Source organism: Elgaria multicarinata, chromosome 11 (genome assembly GCF_023053635.1).
Source record: "Elgaria multicarinata webbii isolate HBS135686 ecotype San Diego chromosome 11, rElgMul1.1.pri, whole genome shotgun sequence".
In the NCBI taxonomy this organism is placed as follows: Eukaryota; Metazoa; Chordata; class Lepidosauria; order Squamata; family Anguidae; genus Elgaria; species Elgaria multicarinata.
The window spans coordinates 35,999,134-36,016,936 of NC_086181.1; the positions used below are offsets into that span (position 1 = coordinate 35,999,134).

The following is a 17,803-nucleotide window of genomic DNA, read 5'->3' on the forward strand; positions in this document are numbered from 1 at the left end:
TTAAATATTTTTGTTATATCTTTATGTTTCTCTCCCCCAATTCTTTTCCCCACCCTTTTGTGATTCTTCTGCATGGTGTGATTCATCTGTTGTGTTGATGTTTGGAATTCATGCATAGAATCATAGAATCATAGAATAGCAGAGTCGGAAGGGGCCTACAAGGCCATCGAGTCCAACCCCCTGCTCAATGCAGGAATCCACCCTAAAGCATCCCTGACAGATGCTTGTCCAGCTGCCTCTTGAAGGCCTCTAGTGTGGGAGAGCCCACAACCTCCCTAGGTCACTGATTCCATTGTCATACTGCTCTAACAGTCAGGAAGTTTTTCCTGAAGTCCAGCTGGAATCTGGCTTCCTTTAACTTGAGCCCATTAATCTACCTTGAGCCCACATTGAAGGCTGGGCTTTGAAAATGCATGTGATACGTAAGCAATGCACAAGAAGACCCAATATTTGTTTCCTCTCCTCTTTGCCACTACAACAGGCAGCTGTGCAATTTGGATCCTACTTCCAATGAGGCAGAATAAACTCATAAATGGGCTGTATTACTTCAAGTGGACTCACTGAGGTTTCATCTGCACCAAGCAGGGTATTCCACTATGAAAGTGGTACGAAAGCAGTATCTAAAAGGCAGGAGCCACACTATTGCTTTATAGTGGTATTGAAGTGCACTGACAACTGTTGGGGCCCATGACACATCTACACCAAGCAGGATATAACACTATAAAAGTGGTAGGAAAGCGGTATATGGTATGCGTCATGGGCCCCAACACTTGTCAGTGCACTTCAATACCGCTATAAAGCAGTAGTGTGGCTCCTGCCTTTTATATACTGCTTTCATACCACTTTCATAGTGGAATGTCCTGCTTGGTGTAGATGAGACCTAAGTGATGCCCCATGCCATGAAAATCCAATAATTAGCATTTCAGGCAGAGGAATTTGGGCCTGGCTGTCTCCCTGTGATACCACTTTTCTATATGCAGATAAATATTTCTTAATTGTGGAGCATTCCACCATGTGAGTCTCTACTACAAGGCAGAACCTTTGCTACAGGTCAGTATTTCAAGAAGGACTAATCCTCATTTTCCAGAACAATAAGATTATTCATACACTTTGTTACCGGATTCCATCTCAGGTTGCCATTGAGACAAAAAGAGAGGACTGCAGTGCTTTGAGCACTGGTGAAGAATCTGTGATGCTCCTGCTCCTGATGTTGTTGACTACAACTGCCATCATCCCTGATGATGTCTGGGGCTGATGGGAGTTGGAGGCCAACAACATCTGGAGGACCACAGATCATTCATTTTTGACTTAGGGCTTCTGTAGCTCAGGTTGAAAAGATATTAAAAATGAAAAAAAATCAAACAGAATTATCATTTGTCTCTGTATGCTACTTGCATATGATAAAAGATCAACTTACTAGCCACTGATTATCTCCTGTGGGATTCTATCAAAGGGAAGCTCATTCAATATGGGAATAATAAGAGAGACAAATTCACCGATGACAATATCCTCTAGAAAGCCATAAAAGTTCTTTTGAGCCTTTAACTGCCAAGCACAACTCCTGTCAAAGTTCTTGCTGACAGTGCAAGGAAGCTGCAGCAGCAGCAGCAGCAATGGTATCCATTTCACTATCAGCAAATTTTGGGCCCAGCCACATCTGGGCATGTTCCTTTTGTCACACATACAGGACAGCAGTGCTACCAAGACCATCAGTCTTCAAAGTACATTCCAAACAACTCTGAAAACCTGTTACGGGGAAACAAACGTTGCTGTTTCACCAATTCCAGTCTGAACTCTCAAACATCTGATCTTAAAACCCTTCCTGTCTTCAGTCATCCTCCGCGAACTGTGTCTTAATAGGTTGTTTTGAAATTAGTCTTTATAGCTCGAGTGATGTGTATCACCAGCTGCTGAGGCGGGGTCATCCATGTTTGTGGCTTCCAGATAATTTTTGGCATTGATGACTGGATAACAGTGATTATGATGATGATGATGACAGGGTAGGTAATTGCCCGTCCAAATACTCACAACCATTGGCAAAATTAAAGAAAATGTACTAATGTGCCTCCAGAGGTGTTGGTATACTGACTGTGGGCATTGTTTCTTGCTACCATGGAAATAAGACCCAAATTATTTAGAAAGGCAAAAGGCCCAACCAAACATGACTTTAACTGTGAGCCTAACAATTTACATCATTGTTGTTGTTTTCATTTTTACTCTAGAGTAGAAGCAGGACCCCCGATCCAGACCCTAGCATGGGGGAATTGATGGGCTTTTGCAATACAGAACGGAATGCCTGCACCTACTCTAGAGTAAAAAGCGAAAAGAAAACTGAGGTGCTAGTCGCGTCTTGTGTGGTTTTGCCCTCAGGAGTCCTCTGGAGACTCCATTCTTGGTGGATTGACTTCGCACAGGATCAGAATATTTTGCACTAACAGGCATGCTCAGGATGTCCATGGATGGATAGGCATTTAGGCAGTGATGCCAGGGGTTCAGAAGGACCATTCTTCCTCATGACTAAATTGGGTCCCAACCCAGCTCCTCTGCATGTGTTCAGGAACCAGTGTTTCACACTGGGAATGGGTGTCTATGCTGGGCTTCTGTATCTTTTGTGTCTGGTCATGTTAGGCAGGGCTCCTACAGCTTTAACTGTTGTGATGAAGAGGGAATTTCACCAGGTGCTGCAGGCAACTGACGCCACAGCAAAAGTGTGGGGTTTCTGGCGGCAAGCCAGTTACCATCCACCTGGCCATGCCTCTGCCAGGACTAGGCTAGATAGCGGATACGCCATACTCGCCTCGCTCCAGAGAAAAAAGTCAGGGTAAATCCCCAAGTTTTTTCTTCGGAGTTTAGAGGGAAACCCCTGTGGTGGCTGGGAATCTGAGGCTGTGTCATATAACTGATGCAGTGCAGATTCACAACCACTGTTGGGCTTTGGGTGCATATAGACAACACCTTAGTGACTTAGAGCTCACCTACACCAAGCAGGATATTCCACTATGAAAGAGGTATGAAAGCGGTAAATAAACACATACAAAAGCTAATGTGTCATCATTGTTTATTATTTGTTGAGTAGATACACTTAGCTAAACCCTTTACAGATATAAAAGTAGACATAAGCCTATGGACTCACAGGTCTTAAAATAGAGTAGGAAGGGAGATATCAGTACTTATGACGCTTTTTCCTTACTAGCTGGTCTCTGGTGTTCAGCTCAGGCCTCAGCACAATAATGTAGAATTTGGGGAGAAAGATGCAACTCAGTAATCCAGCACTAGAAGCTAAGATGGAGAAGACCTCCACGGCCACCATGTATTTTCCCTTTGTACTCAGGTAAGTTGGGACAAAGGACACCCAAACACTGCAGAAGACCAACATGCTGAAGGTGATCAACTTGGCTTCATTAAAAGCATCCGGCAACCTCCTGGCAAAGAAAGCCACAGTGAAGCTGATGAGGGCCAAAACCCCCAAGTAGCCCAGGACTATGTAGAACATAAGGGGTGAGCCTTCATTGCATTGCACTATGATCTGATCCACCTGGGAATGCATGTCATACTCTGGGAAGGGGGTAGACGTTGCCAGCCACACTGCACAAATGCCAGTTTGAATCAGAGAAGAGAGAATGATGACCGATACTGCCAGTCTCTTCCCCACCCATTTTGCCACCCGATTTCCTGGCTTCGTGGCCACGAAGGCCAGAACCACAGTGATGGTTTTGCCCAACACAGAAGAAATGGCAACAGAGAAAGCGATGGCAAACAACGTTTGCCGCAGAATGCACGACCCCACCCCTGGCTGGCCAATGAACAGAAAAGAGCACAGAAAGCAAAGCAGCAGTGAGGCGAGCAGGCTGTAGGTGATGCTCCGGTTGTTGGCTTTGATGATGGGAGTGTGCCTGTGCTGAACGAAGGTCCGCGTCACCACTAGTGTGATCAGAGAAAAGATCAGAACTAAAGCAGCCAGAACGATTCCCAGGGGCTCCTTGTATGATAGAAAGGCTAAATGTTTGGAGATGCATCGATCCTGCTTCTGGTTTGGATGCTGGTTGTCTGGACACTGGTTGCAGTCGTCGGCATCTGAAAATTAAAAGTAAAATTTAAAAATGCGCACATATCCTTTGAGCAAATGTGACACCAGTCTGACAGTATTGTGGTAACTACAGGGATGAGAAAAAACTTGTGAACCTTTACAGTAATTACATAAATTCCACAGTTTTACCATGATAGCCTTTGTGAATCAAAGCTGGTGAAAAATATCCAATAGGGATCCTCCAATGCACACTAAATCCAAATGTGAAGCCTCCTGAAGTTTCCCTAGCATTTTGGGTCCACAGCAATGCAATACAGAGCCTCAAATCATCATCATCATCATCATCTCCCCAAACTCTGCACATAATGAAAATACTAGTGTAGGGAGACAGGGGAGGAGAAGGAAAGTGTGCAGTTTCGTGATTTGCAGTTCTAGAGCATCATCACACAGGGGGAAATCATGTTTCCTTACCGTCGCTTCTCTGCTCCCACCTTTGTCTCTCATTACTTCCTCTTCTGCCCAGAGTGGAAAGAGGAAATAAACAAAGACCACGTGGTGCATTGAGGGACCGTTTTAATCACGCCACTTTTCCTGCACACAGCAGGAGATCGTGGTACATTCCATTGTTGTTGTTGTTGTTGTTGTTGTTGTTTAAAAGCCAGATTAAAAGGGGTCTATTTTGTGACGGAAAAGTGAGCAGAAGGAGTGGGATGTAAGCAAGAGGAGGATGTTGTCTAAAGGTTGCACGCACATCCATATGTGGGCAGTTGCGAGCGTGTGATAAAACACTCATCTGATGAACCTCCTAGTCTCTAACCACACTGAATGGTTTTGCCAGGACTCACCAACTCCAGAGCGCTGGGGAAGGAATTTTGAAATAATGTACATTAGGTCAGAACCAGTGTTCAGTACTCTTTGCTAGTTCTCTCTTGCAGGAACAGGAATGTTAAAAGAGATTTGGCAGACTACGTGAGACCTGGGAGAGGGTAGCATTTGGGTGCTTGTTTGAAGAATGCTGCATGTTCAGTTCATTCTGCTTATGGCCCCATATGCTCCACACCTCCATAACCTACCCCTGTCTTCTGCCATCTGACCAAAAGCAAAGTGTTCTTAAACTGCTTACCATTCATTATATCATCATCATTTATTATACGGTCACAGACCCTATGGCAGACATCATTAAGACTGTAAAAACGCAATCAGTCATACATTATACAGAAGGCTAAGAAATTATTAAAACATACCCATGTTTAAAATATCTTAACATAGTTAAAACACCTGAGACAAAGAAAAAAACCTGAAAATTAAAAACAACAACTTGAAATAGAAGTTGCAATTATGATGGGGAAATGGTCTTATGAGTCCTTTGTACAGAGAAAAGGAACCTAGCCACTGCCTCTGTTCATCCCTGCCAGGAAGTATTCCAAATACTGCTCAGATGGCCTTCTAGGGCATTTCCTCATGATAGGGCCAAGAAGTCTATTTCATTGCTCCCTGTGGAGGCTGCATTCAAAAAAGAAAATGCCCTAATGATTCAACTGCTTCATCACCACAGCCACACAAGCGGTCATCATACGCTGTGCCCTGAAAGCACCCTACTAATATTGCAGAAGGGAGGCAGTTAAATCTTGCCTTTGAAAAAAATATGGCGGTACTTGGGGATGGTCAAATAAGTCCAAATATCTGTCATATCTAGCAAATTCAAAAATTAGACTGGAGTGTAATGGAGAGCAGATCTACATGCTTTTGACATAGCGTATTGAAGATCATTGTCCTTAATCCGTTGTTCTACAATAGATTTTGCCACAGGGTAATCTCAACTTGAAGCTCTTTCAACTATGTCTGACAAAGAGGCAAGAAATGCCTTCACAGCCATAGGAAAAGGTTTTGATCTTTTCTTTTTGTCCTTTTGATCACCTCTGCCCATTCCATGCAGTGCCCAAAAGAAAAGTGAAGACCATTGGGTCTGCTTTTCAGCCCCTCTGACCACAGGAAACCATTTTCATTGGATGGAGGTATGTCTCCCTCCTCCTCTAAGAGTGCCCAAAAGTTCATTGCTTTGTAAAATTCACCTTAGCTCCCTTGTGCTGGATGTAAATGATTCAAATAGGAAACCCTCTTCCCCAGAAAGATGTCTGCTGTCTAGTCAGCTTTCATTCATAGAATCATAGAATAGCAGAGTTGGAAGGGGCCTACAAGGCCATCGAGTCCAACCCCCTGCTCAATGCAGGAATCCACCCTAAAGCATCCCTGACAGATGGTTGTCCAGCTGCCTCTTGAATGCCTCTAGTGTGGGAGAGCCCACAACCTCCCTAGGTAACTGATTCCACCATTGCACTGCTCTAACAGTCAGGAAGTTTTTCCTGATGTCCAGCCGGAATCTGGCTTCCTTTAACTTGAGCCCGTTATTCCGTGTCCTGCACTCTGGGATGATCGAGAAGAGATCCTGGCCCTCCTCTGTGTGACAACCTTTTAAGTATTTGAAGAGTGCTACCATGTCTCCCCTCAATCTTCTCTTCTCCAGGCTAAACATGCCCAGTTCTTTCAGTCTCTCTTCATAGGGCTTTGTTTCTAGACCTCTGATCATCCTGGTTGCCCTCTTCTGAACACGCTCCATCTTGTCTGCATCCTTCTTGAATTGTGGAGCTGTCATCATAAATGACTAGTAAGCATGTGTAAGAAGCAGCCCTTTGACTACCCCCACCCCACCCCACACACACTGATGTGTACTCTCTACTTACCTTTCTGGTTTGAAATCCTTCCTTCAGAGCAATGAGGACAATCATAACAACAGATCTGTTCCCCCTCAAGAATTCTCTTGCTGTGACCGGGATGGCAACTCTCAACACATGTTGATTGGGGAAGCTTCTAGCAGTAACCACAAGAAAAAGGACTTACTTTGGAGTATGCTGAAGTCTGCCATTTTGAATAATTACACAGTAACACCTCATTGCTGTTTCATTGCCTAGAATGCTTCAATATTCACAAGGGTTAAAAACCCACCTTATTCCTTCACTGCTTGAAATCTCTCACTTACCCCCTTTCTTTCATGAATTGGCCCTGAGAGACTCTGGTGAACATATCTTAGCTTTAGGCAACCATATAGGTTAATATATGAGAGACTTAGGGAACAATTTTCTGCTCATGCAGCTCCTTGTCCATTTATTTGCATTTATTTTTTATTTTATTTATATCCCACCTGTTTCCCTCCACAGAACCCAAACTGATGTACATAATCATCCTCCTCTAAATTTATTTTCACAACCACCCTGTGAGGTAGGTTGGGCTGAGAGTCTGTGACTGGCCCAAAGTTACCCAATGAGCTTCCAATTGGGACTAAAACCTGAATTTCCCAACTCCCAATCCAACACTCTAGCCACTACACCACACCACATTGGCTACTTGGTCTAAGAGCCACACTGGAGTATCTCCATTCTGGATTCTCAAGGACCTGACAACAGAGTTTCCTTATTCTTTTGCAATGGAGGAAACCTAAAGAAAATAGTACTCATTCCCACCTGATTAAACTTGTGGTTCCACACAATGGCATTTCCACTAATGGTGAACTCTTTGCCTGCAGGAGCCTTAGGGTCCATCTTTCCAACTTGGAATCTTCGGATGGATTGATTGGGGTATGTGACTGTGTTGATGATATCATATCCAGCTGCCATCTCCCCATTTTCATCAAAAAATATTTCTTCCCCAGCACTATTGTTGAAGCGGATGTGCTTCAAAAAAGAATGAAGCTAAATTGGAGAAAGAAAGAGAATGAACTAGAGGCAGAGTTGGGAAATGGGGGGAGAGGGGGCTGAGATTTTCCTGGAATATGCTGTCTTGATCTGTTAACATCTCTTAGATTTGTTAATCTAATACTATACATAGCTGATTGTTACTTTTATGCATGACATTTTGAACAAAACATTTACCATTCTACAGATATGCTATCAAGAAGTTCAGCAAAGTTATGGTTTCCAGCGATAAACTTGAATGTGCAATTTAAATTCCTATTCCACAACTTTTGAAACATAGTTATTCATACTTTTTTTCACATTAAGCGGGCACAGGAATGCCTTTGTGGTTATTGTGAGTTGCAAAAAATAAAAACATCCCACCATTAAAACCTCAAACGTCCACTCTTTATAAAAAGGCACCTGTTTACCTAATAACCTGAGACTTAAAATTCATAATCTACCTGATGAAGTCTACAATTGTGACAATCTGATAACAAGTGCTACAGGTACAGCAAGTTAAGAAATGCTTGAAATAGAGGCATGACATTGGTATGTTTTACTCCAAACCGTGCCTTGGATATCTGTCATTTATTTATTTTTAAAGAAACTACTGATGTATAGTATTCTGGCTTGTCAAGAAGGTGTGACTTTCATTGGTGTGGTGAAATTCTGAGTAGTAATTAAAAAGTTATCAAGGCTTTTCTGCCCCATGAAAGCCTATGGCAGCAAATGATTTTAAAAATGCATATTTTGAGAAAAAAATGTTACATGTTTATTTATCTTTTAGAGGCAGCAAATGATTTTAAAAATGCATATTTTGAGAAAAAAATGTTACATGTTTATTTATCTTTTAGAGAGAGAGAGAGAGAAATATTTTAAACATCTATATTTTTGTGTAGTTTTTTTTAATGCTGTTTAATGTGGAAACACGAGACAATGGACTCATCTACACCAAGCAGGATATTCCACTATGAAAGTAATATGAAATTGGTATATAAAAGGCAGGAGCCACACTACTGCTTTATAGCGGTATTGAAGTGCACTGACAACTGTTGAGGCCCATTGACACATACCATATACCGCTTTCATAGTGTTATATCCTGCTTGGTATAGATGTGTTGTGGGCCCCAACAGGTGTCAGTGCACTTCAGTACCACATAAAGCAATAGTGTAAATCCTGCAGTGTACTTCAATACTGCTCTAAAGCAGAAGTGTGGCTCCTGCCTTTTATATACTACTTTCATAGTGGAATATCCTGCTTGGGGTAGATGAATCCAATGAGCTGAAGGATAAACACATGCAAAAGTAGATTGATTTGCCACTCCTGATTTGTGTCTATTCACACTTCTGTAGATCATGGCCTAATCTACACCAAGCGGGATATTGCACTATGAAAGCAGTATATAAAAGGCAGGAGCCACACTACTGCTTTAAAGCAGTATTGAAGTGCACTGACAACTGTTGGGTCCCATTGACACATACCATATACTGCTTTCATACTACTATATCCCTGCTTGGTGTGGCTCCTGCCTTTTATATACTGCTTTCATAGTGCAAAATCCTCCTTGGTGTAGATGAGGCCCATGACAGTAGTAACTGATAACAGACTCTCCCTACCTGCCATGAGTGAACATTCCGAAAGCTCCAGGTACCTTCATCTCCCAATGCTTTCTGCTGGGATCGTGAGGAAAACATGGCATGGAGTGCATGTGCAACAGCATAAACAGCATTATAGAGACTGTAACTCTGGCCAGAGATTCCCACTTCAAACACAGATGCAGGGAGGTTGCTCAACTTCTCTTCCCCTGTACAGTTTCCTGCACCTGGTATATACAAGTTATACCCAGGCAATGAGCACCAAAATGCATTGGACCAGAATTCTTGGAGGAAAAAAAGCCCAGAATGCTTAGGAGTTAAAGTCTCAAGGACATCTTGGTATCCTGCCACATCATTCGTGTGGAGTGTGAAGGACAAAGTGCCATTGAAGGATTTGGGGGTGAATACTCTACTATAGTATACAGATGCAAAATCCCACTGAGCTGTGATGATCCAAACCCTCTCGACGGGCTTCATTTCATCCCACTCATTGAAGGACAGAACCATCCGAAAGCCCTCCATAGATCTTAAATCCCCATGTACAAGAACCACGTTGGTTTCAGTTGAAGAGAGAACAGAACTGATTCTTCCCAGTTCATTACTAAGCTGCTTGCTTCCTCCCCAGTGCTCCTTCAGTATTGGAATTATTGCCTTAAAAGCAAAACATATATTGTTCTCAAGCAGCAAAGGAGTGAGAGTCCTCAGTAGTATTTCTCCACTGTCATCACCTGAAACAATGAGGCCAATCCAGGTCCATCCAAAATGCTTAAGCAGCCGAACAATCCCAACATACTGGGGACTTGCATTGGGGATCATATGATAGATAGAAGGGAACTGGGTTTTGTCACTCAACGCAGGGTCAAAGGAGCCAAAATTGAGCTAAAGAGAATGACAGTGATTTGTTTACAACTAGCAACAATCTCCTTTCCCCCTGAATTTAAATTGCCTTCTTCAATGTTCTGGCAGGATGGAAGATGTGAACTCATGGAATACTGCAAAGGCTAAATGCCTTCTGGTGCTGCAAACTGGGCAGGAGTTAACTGAGCATCAGCTGCAAAATCTTATATTAGAGCCCTAAAATTGACTCAATGACTTTCCCCCTCCCCAACTCTTTTCCTTTCATTTCAGAGTTCAGACATATTACATAAACCCTTTAAGGGTTATGTAGAAGTTTCAGGGAGTGAAAGAGTTAAGCACACAAATGCACACCTGCAAGTTCTATGCCCCAAATTCCCCCCCCCCCAACGGCACTTTAAAAAAATGCACAAAGGCTCCAACACGTATATTGGATGCGTATCTGGTTAATATACGCAGCGTCTGAATTGATCAGGGCAGGATCTACACTACTGCTTATAACGGTTTATAATGGTTATAACAACTGTTCAGGCCCAGGACACATTACATATACTGCTTTTATACCATTTTTAAAGTGTTATATCCTGCTTGGTGTAGATCGGGCCCAGGATGTGCGTTGAGAAAAACTGACAGAGCAGAAGCTTTGCTCCCCTAAGCCCCTGCCCTTATTATGTGGGCAGGGGGTGCTTTGGATTTGGATGACTCCTGAACTGAATTAGGCTGCCCCAAACAGATTTGGGAGCTGTTCAGCTCAAAGCAGGACTCCTTTGAAGTGGACCAAATCTGGATATGAACACTTCTGAAAATTCAGGATTTGGAGGAGTACAGAGACACAGTGTGTCTTTAAAAAAAAATGATGTATTTCAGCTCAAAATCTCAATATAAGGAAAATACCTGGGTGGGGAGAGGCTGGAGGAAGTACTGCTCCTGGAAATTTCATCTAGTTCTGACAATCAGAATTTTTAAATTATCTCTTTCTTCATCTGAAGTTATAGCCAATGGGAAGCATGACGTTTTCTCTTTCCAAGCCAAATTGGGCTGTTTTCTGAACCACCAAATCAGGACGTGGACCAAATCGTGTGGTCAGTGCACACACCCCTATTATGTATATAGATGAATACACATACCTGTGGCATCTTATAGATATTTAAGAACTGAGGCATCTGGTTGGAGTTATAAGAGCTGAGCCCACCAATGACAGCCATGAGCTTGTATTTTCTGTCACAGAGATAGTTTGGGGGACTCCCCTGCCTTGTGAAAAGAAGATCCATAGTCCCAGAACATGTGCCCATTTCATTAAAAGCACTTAGAGAGACGAGGTATTTCAATGTGCGGTTGGGCAACAGGTGGGCATTTTTATTTATCTCTTCGATGGCAAATGCAAAGATAAGGACTTGGTGGAAGTATTTAGGCAGCACGCTGCAATGAGATGTTCACGTGGTCTTAAGGCTGTCTCATGGGTGCCAGCACATCACTTCAACACAATAGTCTTCAGATTGGAGCCAACCTTTTAACTCTTGATTTTATCTTTTACATGATTTGTCAGACTAGATGGACCCTTGACCTGTTCAAGCATAGCACTTCTTATGTTCTTATGTAGTTATGTACTTTGGATGTCTTTAAAAGGGGGTTAGACAAATTCCTGGAGGAGGAGGCTATCAATGGCTACTAGTCCTGATGGCTATATCCAGTATCAGAGGCAGTATGCCTATGTATACCAGTTGCTGGAGAACATGGGTGGAAGAGTGCTGTTGCACTCCTGTCTTGCTTGAGGGTCCCTGGTCAACAGCTAGTTGGCCACTGTGTGAACAGAGTTCTGAACTAGATGGACCTTTAGTCTGATCCAGCATGGCTCTTTTAAAAAAAAGAGAAGCTATTAAAATGAATTTTCAAAAACTCTTTGATCTGCCCCTACCTACTCTGAGTATCCTTCTCCATTTGCTTTTAGCCTCAACCAGTTCCGGAATGAGGTCCCCAAGACCATTCCAAGGTTTGGATTCTGCCCTCAAGCCTGAAATAGTTCCCCAAGCTTGGCCAAGGGCTTGATTGGGCTACCTGTGGCACTATAGGTTTTGTTGGGCTATAACTCCAATCATCCACAACCATTGGTCATCCTGGTTGGGATTGAAGACCAACCTTATATGGAGGACTGCAAATCCTCCACCTTTGGCCTGGGGCTCAGCTTAAAAAATCTTTAAAAATGAAGTAATTTCTCCACATTTACATGAGCATAATTCTAACTGAATTATCATTTGTCTCCATATGCTACTTTCATATAATAAAAGATCAACTTACTAGCCACTTATCAATTCTTGTGCAAATGTATTAAAGGGAAGCTCATTCAAGAAAGGAATAATCAGCGAGACAAATTCACCAATGACAATATCCTCTAGAAAGCCATGTAGTTCATTTTCACTCTTCAGCTGCCCACCACAACGGTTGTTCTTGCTACCGCTATGAGGCAGCTGTATCAGCAAAAGCAGCAGCAAGAGTAGCAATGACGGCCATCTAACTACCAGTACATGGTGGGCCCAGCCACACTTCGACACATTCATTTTGACGTAAACACAGAACAGCAGGACTACAAACACCATCAGTTTTCAAAGTAGCTTCCAAACCACCCTGAAAACCTGCTAAGAGAAAACAAGTGTTATTGTTTTGCGAATTCCAGTCTGGATTCTCAAATATCTGCTGGTGACAACCCTGCCTGATTTCAATCAGCTTCCACGAACTGTGTCTGACAGGTTGTTTTGAAACTAGTCTTTACAGCTGGAAAGAAGTGCACCACCAGGTCGAGATGGAATCATCTGTTTGTGGCTTCTTGATAACATTGGGTGACAATTACTTGAAGGCAGTTGTTAAAATAATTACAGGGTAAATAATTGCCCTTCCCAGTATTCACAGCCATCAGCAAAATTTAACAAAACAAAAATTAATGTGCTTCCAGAGACATCCCTGTGCTAAGTATGGTCATTATTTCTTACTACCATAGAAATTAGGCTCAAGTCATTCAGAAAGTTAAAGGGTCAAGCAAGACATGACATTATCTGTGGGTGTAGAAGCTCAGTCCTTTTTGGTTATGCTCTAGAATAGGTATTGGGGTCTCAATCCAGATTTGGACTTTAGCATATGGTGTAGGGGCTTTTAAGATCCAGAATGGGAACCCTGCACCTATTCCATTTTTCATTGAAATGGGCACTCTTGACCTTTTCACAAGCAACAATGCATACGATATATTGGCGGTGGGGTGGGGGAATCTAGCTCAGTGGCAAAGCACAGGCTGGGCTCATTTCTTGGCCTACTCATTTTCTTGGCCTACTGTGCTCATTTTCTTGGCCTACTTGAGGCTAGGAAAGATATCGGTCTGAAATTTTGATGAGCAGCTGCCCATCTGTGCAGACAGCAATGAGTTTGATGGACCAATGTTCTCACTTGGTGAAAGCTTCCTGCCGTATCAACTATTATACCTAAAGAGCTCCTTATTATGAATGGTTATACAAAATTATTATAAAATTATTAAGTCCTCTCAGTTACACTAGGAAAGTGGAAGGTGGGACTCTTAAGGAGGCAGAGATCCTTATAGAGTTGCTCATGGTCATAGGGAAGAACCCTGACACTGCGAACAGACATTTTATTCAGGCAATATGCATATAGTATAGTATCCTAAACTGTGGCTGGTTCCAGCTTCTACACTACCTTGGAGCTGAATGGCTGTTAATGACAGAATGATGGTACTAGGTCCCTGATTTGTCTTTTTCACTGGAATAGACAAATTGAGTCTATGCAACTGAAGCTAACATGCAAGTGAAGCTGCCATTCCATATTGCAGGTATCCAACTCTCAACCCAATCAAAGTAGGGTCATGGTCAGGCATTATTTAACTTACTACTCTAGGCCAAGGAACCTCAGTCCAATGGCTAGAAGACTCACTACAGTCTGTAAAGACTTAAAAGGTCTTAAGAGTGGAGATTTATAAAAAAGGCCATGGATGAATATTCAGAAGGTTCCATGTGCTTTGCATTGCTTTCAGCTTTGTTAGATGGTCTGAGGATGCGATTTTTGTTTGGAGGCATGGGGTATAATGTATGTAAATGAAATAGTAATAATAACAATAACAATAATAATAGACAGCATGACTTGGGAGGGTCCATCATGTACATCTAGAAAAAACTGCCTCGAAAGAGAAAAAAGATGATGAAGATGTTGATGGCGTTCAAAGGCTATTTCATTTTTCTTACAGAGAATCTCAAAGCTTTGGACACTCCTGCGACCACAGGAACTTATTAAACCTTGATCGCAGTAAGAGAAGAGTCCTGTTGTGCTTGGGATGTTCGTCATCAGGTAGTAGGGGGATTAAATGATCTTCCACACCAAGGACTGTCAGTGCTAAAAGCCTGTTCTGAACTGCTTGGAGGAAAAGCAGGGTGAACGTGGTCCAAATATATAAAGCAGAGACATTTCTTTCCTTCTTGAGAAAAAAAGGAAGTATGGATCGTTGCCGCGCTGAGACGAGTAATCTTTTCTTTTGCTGACTAGCTTGTCTTGGAAACTTGAACAGGTGATTCATATACACTGACTGGCTTTATTCCCAAACTTGAACAGTTGTATCTGAGGTTCACCAGATCAAGGGAGAATACAACAGCTTTAAAGGACAGACTCCACTCAGTGAGAGACTTATGAACCGCTACGAAGCGTTTGGGGTTTCAAGAATTAATGTATGGGTAGCGGTTCCCGAAACTTCTCTCAAGCCAAATAACACAAAGTGTACTACAAAATATACATTTATTACTCAAACAGTATCAGGGAATAACAAATCTATGCAATGACAGAATCATAGAATAGTAGAGTTGGAAGGGCCCTATAAGGACATTGAGTCCAACACCCTTGCTTTGATGAAACAAGCAAAACACATTGATACATATTATACAATTAGGATGATTCGAAGCATAGCAGAAATCGTGGCGAGCATAATTCTGAGCAAAATTAAAGTTCTATTCCTCTCAACTAACCAAGCAGTCATCGTTAAGATCTTCTAGTTGCCTATCTGGCAAGCATGGATTGCAGAGCTTAGATGTTCATGTTTGGTAGGCTTTTCGCTCTCCCAGGCTCTCTGTAGGCAACCAGATCTAACTCTGGCTTTTATAAGTCTTGTGTTGACAGTGTTTTAGAGGCTGTCATACCACTATTCCTATTTCTGCCAATGTAGCCAGGTTTGCCGCTGACACCAGTAACACCTAGATGAAGCCATCCCTGCTAAGCTAAGCAGTTTTCTGGCTCCGGTACTTGACCGACCAACTTGTGACCACCTTGCTCCATTTCAAAGGAAGTTTTCTCTTATTTCCAAGAATATGTTCCATTACTCACAGTTATCTCACAACACACGCCAAACTAATCATTCCAGTCATTTGCTTTACTTTGCATTTTCAAAGTGGTCTCTGGATATCCAAGGGGCTTCCACGGTTTGACGCCAGCGACAATTGATGCCATAATTACAAGATAGATAATTGGTCTTTCCAACATTCTCAATTATCTGCAAGGCTTAAGAATATACGTTTGTCTGGTCAAGAGCCAATGACTGCTCCTCAACTGGGAACTGGATGGATTTAATGCATCTGGGATGGAAAGAGCAACTTCCTGAATGGACATTAATTGGTATGTGATCTTTGCGGGGGAAGGAGATGCAGATACAACTGGTGAAACTTCCTGACTAGGGATGGGAAAAGCCCCCTCCTTCTCCCCAAATGATGGGAAACTACCTGTTTCAACTGAACACATCATTATTATTAATAACAGTCTATTATTTTCAATACAGGCCATGAGGCCACCCATCCATGAGAGTTAGGCAAAAGATTTCATGCTTGACTTCATTATAAGCTAGAGCAGGGGTGGGCCACTTGTGGCCCTCCAGGTGTTTTGGCCTACAACTCCCATCAGCCTTAGCCAGTATAGCCAATGGTGGGGAATGATGGGAATTGTAGTCAAGGCATCTGGAGCGCCACGAGTTGCCAACCCCTAGTCTAGAAGGCCTGATAGACAATTCTGACTTGCTATGCACTGATACATGTGGTGACTAAATGGGACAACTAACTACTTGGCACATTCAATGCCTCACACTACCAAAACATACAACTGTGGTGAGACTGAATATGAAGCACACACACACACACAGCCCCCACAAATCAAGCAGATACTTGTAATAGTCTTTTGGTTCAAAAAGTTTGTGTACTTATGCAATAGCCTTTATATCCAGATCACCTCTCACTCAGTCCCCTACAACACCCAGGTTTTCTTGCAGTAAAACTCCCCACATTGCACATTCACACTTTCCTGTAGCGAAGACATAACAGGTAGCAAAGGGAGCACAACTCCTTGCTCCTAGCCATGTTACCTCCCACTGGTACTGACGGATTGTGGTCGTCCAGTAGCTTGAGGAAATGCCAGCAAGTTAAAAAACGATGACCCTGCCTCTCATAGTCCAGTTTGGTCCTGGAACTCTTAGTTTTCCCTTGCATTTCCCCCCCTCTTTCATGAGTTGGTATTAGTATTATTAGTATATTACCTTTCTTTTCTCGCTCATGGTGGTTTTTCTAGATAGACATGACGGGCTTTGCCAAGTCATGCTGTCTTTTACTGATTCTGAAAATTCCTGACTATTGAACATATTTTAAGCATGACTGCTTTCTAGATGTTTGTGTGGATGTATTTTGGTAGGCCCAATTTCTGAAGGTCTTCTTCTTCTCCTCCTCCTTCTCCTTCACATTTATAGGCCAACTTTCTGCCAAAACACTCAAGATAGTTCAGTATTTAAAAATTGTGACTTGTAATTTAATACACACAATATAAGAAGGACAGGGAAGACCCCTCCCTCAAAAACAAATTCGAGTAACCTAAGGCCAAGGAGCCAAATGGTTGTAGGATCCCAACTGAGGCAATAGTATGGGCCTTGTTGTCATACTTCTCCCTCCAAGATGCACAGATGGAATGGTAGTTGACAGAAGCACATTCAGGAAGGGAGGAGACCAGGGGTGGAATTGTGGTGGGTTTCTATCCAGATCAGGGGGGTTGCATTGGAGGAGTCTTGTGTGTGTTTGCTGTTGCCCTCCCTCCCCAGCAGCTGCAAGCAACCTGTCCTCTTTCCCCAGGTATTTAAAACGAGGCTACTAGAGGCACCTTGGCCAGGAGAGGGTAGGGTTTGCATTGGAGGAGTCTATCCAGATCAGTGTTAAGAGTAGGCATGGTTGGGCACCTGCCCAGGGCCAACAGCCCTAGCAGGGTCCCACTAACAAGACTACCCTGAAGTTGCTCCTCAGCTTCCCCACCGCAACCTGCTTGTTCACCTGCCTTTTTGCTCTGGCCCAGACCATGGCACTGGTGAGAAGGAGGAGCGGCAGATGCCACTAGCCACCCGCTCAGTGGCTTTCTGCCTATCAAGCAAGCAAGTGGTGGCAAATGATGAGGAATTGGATGAGGAGCAAGAGCAGCTGGTGACAAAGGCGGTTAGGAGGTAGACTTGTTGAGGGAGGGAGTGCATTGGGAGCATCTTGCCCAAAGGCCCTCAAAAACCGAGAACCAGCACTGGTTCCCATAGGGACAC

At 43.0% G+C, this 17,803-nt stretch overlaps 1 protein-coding gene across 1 annotated transcript; it reads right to left on the reverse strand.

Moving 5' to 3' along the window:
• Window positions 1–3,163: 3,163 nt before the first annotated feature.
• Window positions 3,164–11,480, reverse strand: LOC134405708 (vomeronasal type-2 receptor 26-like). The gene is made up of 5 exons (XM_063136953.1): window positions 11,337–11,480; window positions 9,376–10,233; window positions 7,546–7,773; window positions 6,769–6,895; window positions 3,164–4,074 (listed from the first exon to the last, which is right to left on the reverse strand). The coding sequence occupies exons 1-5, from the start codon at window positions 11,478–11,480 to the stop codon at window positions 3,164–3,166; spliced, it is 2,268 nt and encodes a 755-aa protein (XP_062993023.1).
• Between the last annotated feature and the right edge of the window lie 6,323 nt (window positions 11,481–17,803).